This window comes from Bos indicus x Bos taurus, chromosome 26 (genome assembly GCF_003369695.1).
Source record: "Bos indicus x Bos taurus breed Angus x Brahman F1 hybrid chromosome 26, Bos_hybrid_MaternalHap_v2.0, whole genome shotgun sequence".
NCBI lineage: Eukaryota > Metazoa > Chordata > Mammalia > Artiodactyla > Bovidae > Bos > Bos indicus x Bos taurus.
In genome coordinates this window covers 18,300,495-18,310,000 of record NC_040101.1, presented here as the reverse complement: position 1 = coordinate 18,310,000, position 9,506 = coordinate 18,300,495, and the positions used below count along the sequence as shown (strand labels likewise).

The following is a 9,506-nucleotide window of genomic DNA, read 5'->3' as shown; positions in this document are numbered from 1 at the left end:
TAATATGTGTTAGGACCATTTGCTTTAAAGGAACACATCCACAAGTTTTCGGTAGGTTTTTTTTTTTTTTAAGTTAGTCATGAAAAATGTTATACAGTAAATTGTTCTGAATTATTTTACATATTGGTGTTTTTAATGGTCTATTTTGACTTTTGTATACCCCTCCACCCCCCAAAAAGAATTCAGCAAGATAATTAAGCTCTGGATGTTGTCAAGAATTTTGAGGGTACTTTCAGCGGGCAAAAAACTTTAAGAGTGAAGTGGTCCTCTAACTTTATCTAAATTCAGCTGTCTCCCCCCTCCCCCCTTTCCTTCTCTGAATGGCATCAGATAGCTATTAAAGCTTAATTTCACTGGAGAACTGCAAAGCCTTACTTTCGCCAACTTACGTGAACTCTTTGGACTACTGAAATTGCCTTTATGTTTGCCAAGTCGGCAAACAAAATATCAGGCTTTGTTCTTTTGATTGAATGCCGGTTTGCGGGAAGAGGGAAAAAAAAAGAGTAAGAAAGCCCTGCCTTTTTTTTTTTAATACCCCTCCCTTTCGGGGGGGGTGTGGATTGTTGTGGAATCGGGGGAGATCCCAGTTATTGTGCCCTTCCCTATCAAGCGAGATAATTCTGTGAATGGAACTGTGCTTGAGCATCATCCAGTCTGGCGGCGCTGGTGGTGTGAGCTAGTCCCCTGTGCCGCGGGTGCGCCGCGCGGCTGCAGAGCGGGTGCTGCCCTCCAGTGGAGCCTGCGGCCGGCGCGGGCCCTGCGCGGCCATCCGGGCGCGCGGCAGCATGCCCGCGAGCCGGCGGCGGGAAGGAGAGCCCCGCAACCCGCTCTAGATGGTAAGCGGTCCCGTGCGCGCGCGCGGACAAGCGGGCCAGCAGACGGGTGTGCGGGGCGGGGTACCCGGCCCGCTGCGTCCCCGCGTCTGCCCCGCCGCGTCCCGGTTTGTCCAAGGCCCTTGCATGCTCCTGCTCCCAGCCTCCGTGGGGTTCGCTGTCACTTTACAGTAACTTTAAGGTTGATGTCCCTTGACTGGTAAGGTGCCCGATGGAGTTGGACTTTTTAGTTTGTTTGTTTTTTTTTAACTCTAAAACATACACACACACACACACCACACACACAGCGGAAAAAGAAAAATGACATGACTTTTTCGTTCTGAACTTTTAGCCCGTGACTATAAAAACATGCTTTATGATTATTGTTTAATTCGGACGTGAATATTCGGGACGGGGGAGGAGGGGTTGTTTCTTTTGGCCCCATCAAGTTAAATTCACTTAAATGCTGCAGCTTCCTGACTCCCCTCCTCCCTGGCTCTCCCCAAATATTTTCCTAAAGGATCGGCCCTTTTCTACTTTTTGTATATATTCTTTCAAGACCCAGTTCCTCTCACCTCCATCTCAAACTTCTTTATCTAAAACAACGTAAACAGAACTTTGTTGCTGATGTGGAAGAGAACCGTGGGATGTAAATGGGCTGTCCCTTCTGTTCTGAGTTTATTTCTTCTCCACGTTATTGTTAATTGCATGCTGAAAGGAAAGGGTCCTGGGTTGGGTTTTTTTTGGTGAGGGGGGAGAAGAGAAGCATTTGGGAAAGTTTACCAAAAAAATCCCACAGAACTTTGCAGCCTTCGGTCACCCTTTTTTTTTTAATGGAAATGTTCTAAGCGTGGATGTACTTCTGACAAATCGGGGTGCCTAGGGGACCAACTGGGAACAGTCGGACAGTGGGACAGCATATTTCCGGGAGCATTTTCTTAGGAGGGGTTAGTTTGAAGAAATTCATGAGATTTCCGTGTCCTTTTGAAAGAGGAGGAGGTCTGTCTGGAATGTGTTGGCTCCTCTGGCTGTTTCCATTTTCCTTGTCTTTTGAGACAGCCAGAAAATACATTTCTAGTCCAAGTTGCCCATCCTGTTTGCTGCACTTTATAAGTTATTGTTGCTGAGTGATTGGGAGCTGTCCATCAGCGGGAAAGGAACTTGCAGTTTACTTAAGAAATTGCATGTGTGACAAAGGCAGCTGCCTAGTGTGGTGGTCCGCGTGAATAGAGGGAGGGGAGGCAATTAGGGGGCTGTGTGGTTGGGGCTTTTTACTTGTCAAACTGGAGCCTCATTGCTTTTGTTACCGCCGTGTAAAGGGAAATGGCAGGGTTTTGTTTTGGTATTAAGGGCCTTAAAGCTTACTGCCTGACACTTACACAGGAAGGCCGAATAAAGTCCAGAAACTGGGGCCACGGAGCAGTATTTTAAAAAAGAAGAAGAGAAAAATTAAGAATCCTCACTTTTTTGTTACCCTGAAGCCCTTCCAGTCCTTATGGGGTTTTTTTGTGGAAGGGGACATTGTGGGGAGGTGGAAGTTGCGAGGGGTACCATCTTGTCTGGTATAGTAACAGTTGCTTAAAGACCGACATCAGGAAAAACAGCCGTGTGGGTTTGCAGATAAACAGCTGGACAGTCGAGTCGGTAAATTAAAAACATCTCCTGTATGTTAGGTGTCCCGCGCCAGAAGAAACAATCTTTGCCACCGGTCTTGCTTGAAGCAATACCGGGCGGCCGGGACCCCATGTGGCAGCCGGGGTGTTTTCTTACCTGCATGCAAATCGGAGTTGTGTATTTGCTTTTGAAGAGGGTGAAAAGATTTCACACTTGGGGAGGGGAAGAACCGGAAAGGCGCTCTGGGTGAGTGTTGTCCTCTGCAACTTTCTTCTGTCTTTAACCCCTCCTGGAGCAGACACCCTCCCACAGTCCCCTCCTTCATGGAAAAGAGGATGATTTCAGGCCTGTGATGTCCGGGTCTCTCAACTCCAATTAAGTTAAACCCACACACATGTACCCAGTCCTGGATCCTAGGAGAGACCCGGGAAAAGTAAGTCGGGTTGGGGGGACTCAGGGATTGCCTTTTTTCTCCTTCTCCTCTCTTCCCTCTCTCTCTCATTCTGGGGAGAAAGCTCACAGAACTTACAGTCAGAAAGCCAGTGAGCGTTCAGACTCCTGGAATGTCAGTGAACGCGGGAAGCTTCCGTTCTTCTGCTTCCAGAGAGGTCAACTGAAAAATCTTACAGGCTCAGTCTCTTGCGCTGGAAGGAGAAGAAGGGTGTGTGTGTGTGGCAGGCAAGGCCCTACCGAGTGTCACTCCTGTGTCATTGACAAGAAAACACACTTTCCTCTCCCCATCCCCCAACCCATGGCAGCCCTCACCCTAAGAAATTTGTTTTGAGGGATTTGACAATCTTGTAGATAAAGTGCCTGCCTCCTGCCTTCGGTTGATCATTTTCCCTCATGGCTGACCGTAATTTCTTAGCTACTCTTAGCGGTGGCTCTGGCCCCGCTGCCCAAGGTAACGGGTGAGGGAGGGGGGACTCTGTTTAGAGCTCGAGCTGGCTGGGGAAATGGGCCTCCCCCTTCCTTCAAGGATTTTGCAGTGGTACAGGGTAGAAACTGGGAGGAATTTCTTTTCATTAATTTTTAAAAAATTTAATCTGTAACCAGTCGAACTAGATGATTTGGTTTCTTTTTGTTTGTTTTTGCCTTTTTTTTGGTTTCAGAGGGATGTGTGTGGAGAGGGAAGAATTAACCAAATAACTGCAGGCATCGTGAGCGAGAACCTGGGGAGCATTTTGAGTGTCCCAGGGCAGAAATTGGGAGCCATCTCCATCTTTTAAGATGCCTTTTTTCAGCTCTTTAAAATGAAAGGGAGAAAGGGAGGGGAAGTGGGGAGGAAGAAGAAAAGTGAGAAAAGCAATAAGGGAGGAGAAAAAAAGCTGGCCCAGTCCCATCTTGAAGGTACAGAGAAAGTTTTTTTTTGAGGTGGAGAGAAAGAAAACCAAAGCTATTATGGACCCTAGGAATACCATCTTAGTGGGAGTGGAAGATCTGAGTGGGAAGGGAGGCGCGGTGGCCTCTGGGCTCACTCTCTTCCACCAGTTGGGCGGTTGGCACCTCAATTTGAATTGCTGGGTGAGTAGTGGGGGGGGTGTGTGTGTGTGTGTGTGTGTGTGTGTGTGTGTGTGTGTGTGTGTGTGTGTTCATGTCCTTGCTTATATATAGTCTTGACCATTAAACCTTTGTGTTTTTTTTTTTTTTTTTTTTTATTCAGACAGTGGGAAGGAAAAACAAGACAGGAGTAAATGGTCAACTCAAGCTATGCTCTCTCACTATGTACTTTTCATAGTGGCTTTTTTGGGGAAGCGGGGGAAAGGGTTAAAAAAAAAGATGGGGAGTAGAGAAAGCTTGACTTTTATCACCATCCTTACGATTCTATAGCAACGCAGACCGGGCTCCCCAAGTGCAAGTGAGCTATAATCTGGAAAAGGGTGGTGGGATTTGGGATTTCTTCTAATAAATAATCCGCCCCCCCGCTTCATCCACCAGGGTGGGCTCCACTGGAAGAAAGAGAAGGAAAAATGACATGTTCTCCTGGAAGAGCATACTTTGGAAGCTTGAAACATTTTTGAGCAATAAGGCTTTTCCAGTAGCAGGGCTTGTGTAAACTGTGTATTTTGATTTCATATTTAATGCTAACTTTGTGTCGCTCTGTCTTTGGTTGTATTTATTTTCAATCTCCAAATTTAGATGCTGCCAGCCTTTTAGGGCTCCAGTCTTGCTTGTGGTGTTTGTATTTTGTAAATGTAATATAAAATGTGTTTTGCAAATGTGAGCAAAGACTGATGACAGCCTATTGTGCTATTAATGATCAGGGAGAAGGCCCCTTTGCAGTACCTATTTGGGGCTTAGAATACTTGATACTCTGTTCAACTCTCAGGTCAAATCCTTTGCCACAAGCTGTAAGGGCATTCTCTTGGAGGTGATTCCTTACTTGTCTTAATTATTGCTTTTTGTTATTAATTTTTGTTGTTGTCGAATGGCCAAGGAAACATTGGCAATGGTCAGTCAACTCTTAGATCTAATATTTAGGGGAAGAAGGAATGAAATATACTACAGACTATAAGAGTCCTTATGTTTTCAAAATCATGAATTAAAATCCTCTGTGTCATATTGAACTAAGTGGTAGGTAGTTCTGTAGTCGAGTGTGAAGGAATGACAAACGTGTGTCTTGGTTTCCCTTCTGGTTCTGTGCAACTTTCCAGCTCAGTGTATGGTGGTGTAAACTGTCAAGAATTGTGGGGAGAAGAGTGCAGGCTGGCACTGCAAATGTATAAATTGTCTTGCCACAAATTTCCCACCATTCCCAGATTCCTGAAAGGTTCCAGACCTTTGTTTACTCAAATTACTGGGGTTACTTCATAGCAGTCCTGCTGTGTTGGTATGGGGAAGCCTCTATTCTTGATGGCTTATGGGAAGGGAGTTCCTTTGAAAGGGTAAATTCCTGACTCTGATGATACAGATATTATGATCTTTGTATTGTCACAACAGGCTGCTGCCTCTGCATTTTCTGGAAGCAACAGAGCCTGCAACCTTATATTTTTAAGGAAACCTCCCCTCTGTGGTTTGGGGATGGTGGGGGGCCTAGCTGAGCTATGTCATGGAATTCTTTCCTTCTGCAATATTTTGGAATGTGATGAAATCCTGACATACCGTCCAGATTACATACTTCTGCACACATTTGAAAACTTTTTTTTTTTTTGGTAAGTGAACTTTGCCTGGGTCATTCCCTTGTTACCTTAAACTTGCGACAGCTGCAGTCAGAGAGGGCGGTGGGGCTGTGTCCTTCTCTCCACAGTGCAGCTCCGTGTCCTTCTCCGTGCATCGTTTATGGAGGCTGTAGATGTCCGTTAAGGAATGCCTATGTTTGGGACACTAACAGGACAAAACAGAGCAGAACAGTTCGGTTTTGCATTTGAATTCGTCTTCCCTTTAGTCTGGTTTTGCTGATTTCCTGTCGAATCCGAGTTTTGGTCCTTTGTATCTGTGGGGCCACATGAAAATGTCTGTCCTACCTGTCAGTTCATCTGTTTGTTACTAGGGAGAAATTTACCTGCTCTCTGAAGGTGACTTGTTTCTTGAGCTCTTATCAGACTCATATAACAGGTATGGCTTTCAAATACCACCTAGGTTGGAAAGTTAGGCACAGAGTGTTTAAGAAACGCTAAAGACATTTTTATATAGCTGGGCATTGTAAATAAATTAGAAAGGTGGTATCAAATTTTGTTCACTGCTTCTTTCTTGAAATCCCCAGGATGTAATAACCATTATGTACTTAAAATTTATTCAAAATCAAAATTGGTGATTTCCTTTCCATCCTATTTAGGAATCCTTAGATTTGGGGTGGTTGTGTTTTAGGGGAGATGGTCTGGAAATCATTATTTTTTTAAAAGTTGTTTTGAATTTGAGCTTTTGGATTTCTTCATTTGGAATAGGTTAGTTTTATCCCTGGCTCTGTTTTGAAAATTGACTCTCCTAGAAACAGCTGTACCCTCTTACCCAAGTCCCAAACATTCCCTGCAAACTCGGACACTTAACAAGATTGATTATGCTAACACTAATCATTTAATGCCCAAGTAGTAGAAAAATATCTTGCTGGCTGGAAGGTGGAGGTTGCAAATTCCTGGGAAATTACTTCAGGGTGAAGTGGTTGGTCCTTCATCTCTGAGACCCGGTGGAGGGTTAGGACTGTCAGAGGGCCCCCTTGCACTGCTGTGCACACCACCCTCCCCCTGCCCCCACCCTCCAGGATGCTGTGGCAAGATACTGAAGGGAGGCAGGAGTCAGGAAGAAAACCCTGGGAACTCAGTGGTCAGGGACGAGCCTGGACCGGGTGGGCCAAGGCATAAGCTCCCAAGTGCTTTTTAAAGGTTAGTTGGGGGAAGCACAATGGGATGCTTTCTTTTTATTGGAGAATAAATGTGAGTGAGTGGAAATAAATTCTGTTTAATGAACTTAACTGGAAGTAATTGTTCAAGAGTCTGTGAATGCACAGGTTTCCTGGGTCGGGCCTTGGCTGCAACATTCCCAAAACCAGGCAGCTGGACCACATCTTTATTTTCAAGGTTTAAATGTTCCCCTTCATGCATTCACTCCCCACCCTGACACCTCCAGTCCCCCGCCTCCCCTCCCCTCCTCCTTTTGGGGGACTGAGACAGGGTCATTAAGAACAGCTGAATTTGGCCCCCTAGACCCTTAATGCTCAGCAGTCTGGTTATGATACTTGCTATGTTGTTGTACTATAGAAGGGCCAAAAAAAAAACCCCCCAAAAACAACAACAACAACAAAAAACCCACCCAATAAAGGCCAAGGGCTCAGGATGGTTTGTGTTAGTTCTATGTATATTCATGTGTGTGTGAGAATTTGGATGAAAATGGGCTGCACATTTATCCTCTCGCTGCCTGCCCTGTTCAATCATTTCCCTGCACAAAGAATTTTAATGCTTGTGTGAGTGCGGGAGGAACTGTGAATCGGCAGAATTTCGTAGATGGCTGGGGGAATCTTCTCTCTCCCTCTTCTTGCTGTCTACATGGATCTGATTCCAGAGAAAGAAGAGAGGAAGGGGGAAGAAAAAGTCAGCCGTTCATAGTTGACAAAACCAACAACATCCTGAGTGTCAGACTCTGGCGCTAGTAGAAGCTATCACTTTGCAGTCTTGTGGGCGCATGACTCAGGCCAGGCGGTGCACGGTGGGTACCACAGTTGCAGGGTCGTGTTTCTTTTCTGCATCTCACAGGCAGACCTCTTTTCTCTGAACCACCTCATTTCTTCACCAAAACTCAAACCCTGCGCAGCTTTCTTGGTTTTACCATTTCCAACGGGCAGTGCTGTAGCCATCCATAGAAGTCTGACCCCCAGGAAACAATGCCCCCTTGGCCCAGGTTGGGGGGGTGGGACAGAGTCTTAGGCACAGAGGAGCAGCGCCCAACCGTGAACAGCCCCTGCACATGGGGGAGGCGGGGAGACCCTCGCTGGCTGGGCACAGGGTTACAGCGAAGGTGGGAAACAGCCCTTGCGGCCCCAGCCCCGGTGGAGGGCCGCCCACCACCTTTCCCTTCTGTGCATGCTTGCGTGCCTGCAGGAGGTTTACAGGATAGAGTAGTGAGATGCTCAGCAGGTAAGTCTGGCTGTGAGCGCAGGCCTGGTTCTAGGGCACTCCCTGACGTCATCATCTCAGCACTGAAGTGGCTGCTCACTGTTGGTGCGATGGGTTTTTGAGGCAGGAAGACTACCATAGCTGGCCCTTCCACTCTGGATCATAGCGCCCCCAAAATAGGACTAGTTGAATCACGGGGTCGGTGGGGGGCGGGTGGTTGATAAGGAAGAAACAGCGCTTCTTTGTCCCAGCCTCTCCTGCCCATCAGTGCTCCATGGCCCCAGTGACATGCAGCATCTGTTACTGTTTTGCTAGGTGCCATTGGCCTTGGTACAGCCATAGGAAGCAGTGTCCCGGAAAAATGTATCAAGATGAGTCATAAACTCATTTAAAAAAAAAACAGTAAACAGAGCTTGAAGAGTGTTCCTTCCTGATGCTGATTTCAGACCCTGGGAGGGCTGGTCATCTAAGACCCTGAAGACCCTCCCTACCCACCCCGGGGAGGGGAGAAGGCTGACAAGTGCTCCTCTGTGCTGCTTTTATTTTATTGTGCTGGGCTCCTAAAGGCACTTTCTGGCCCCATTTTTCTTGTGCAGAAAGGGAGAGCCATAGGGGAGTATTGAAGAGGAGGGCCGGCCGCCCGAGAGGCCAGGGCCAGCAATGGCTCTATTTGTTTTCAACGTCTGTTGATTAATAGGTTGCGAGGTGAATGGCGAGCTTTCATTCCCTTTGGGTTCCCCACAGTTAGGGAAGGTGGAGGGGTTGGGGTGAGCGGAGGGCCGGCAGGGGGATCTCGAAGGGCCTGAATCACCCTTTCACTTGCTGGGTTCCCCATCTCGAACAGCATTCGGTGGACGGGTGTGTGGGCGCGATGAGGGTGGCAGGGCCAAGTTGCAGAACACCGGGCTTAAGGGTTCTCCAGGGGTCAAAGGTCAGCCACAGGGGGGCGTCGTCCCCCCCCCCCCCCCCCCCCCCCGCCACTGCAGTGGATTGAATACTTCGGGTGGAAGGCTTTGTGCGCTTTGAGGTCTGTTAAAAGACCCTTTCTTTCTAATTTAACCATTCAGTGCTCAAAATCCAGAGAGCTTGATGAACGAACCGGCAAGAAATGAGTCACAGCCATGCCTCCAGGTAGAAAACAGAAAGGCTCCATGATTTAAAGTCACAGGAAGATTTTGATTCCTTTTAAATAGTTACTGTTTGCCTCATAAGTTCGGGTTTTAAGCTGACTTTTCCTTTTCTGCTGGGACTGACCATGTCTGTCCCTGATGTCACTTGTGTCTGTTTGAGAAGCAGAAATATCCCCACTGAATGTTTCATACCCCTCCCTCTATAAGCAGCCACATGGTATGAAAATCCCTACTAAAAATGCTTCGTGCTCCGTGGCAAGGGTGTGCCTGACTAAGGCGGAGAGCCCTGGGCTTACTCCTAATTGGGAGTTCGGGGGAGCACTGTGTGCCGAGCTGGTCTGGGTTCCAGAGTGTCCCCTTGTGATCCTGAAGCATCTGTATCCAGTGCGGGAGGTCGGCCCAGG

General features: G+C 47.3%; 1 protein-coding gene across 40 annotated transcripts in view; it reads left to right on the top strand.

Annotated features, from left to right (window-relative positions):
- TCF7L2 (transcription factor 7 like 2) overlaps positions 1–9,506 on the top strand; it is a 202,199-nt gene that overhangs the window by 160,103 nt on the left and 32,590 nt on the right. Inside the window, exon 1 of one of the 40 annotated variants that reach the window (XM_027529398.1) lies at positions 3,758–3,950. The exons of the other annotated variants lie outside the window; for them this stretch is intronic. Within the exon in view, the coding sequence (XP_027385199.1) occupies positions 3,828–3,950 (123 nt within the window). The 5' untranslated portion in view covers positions 3,758–3,827. Of the gene's footprint in view, positions 1–3,757; positions 3,951–9,506 lie in introns of those variants that run through there. 40 annotated transcript variants of the gene reach the window in all.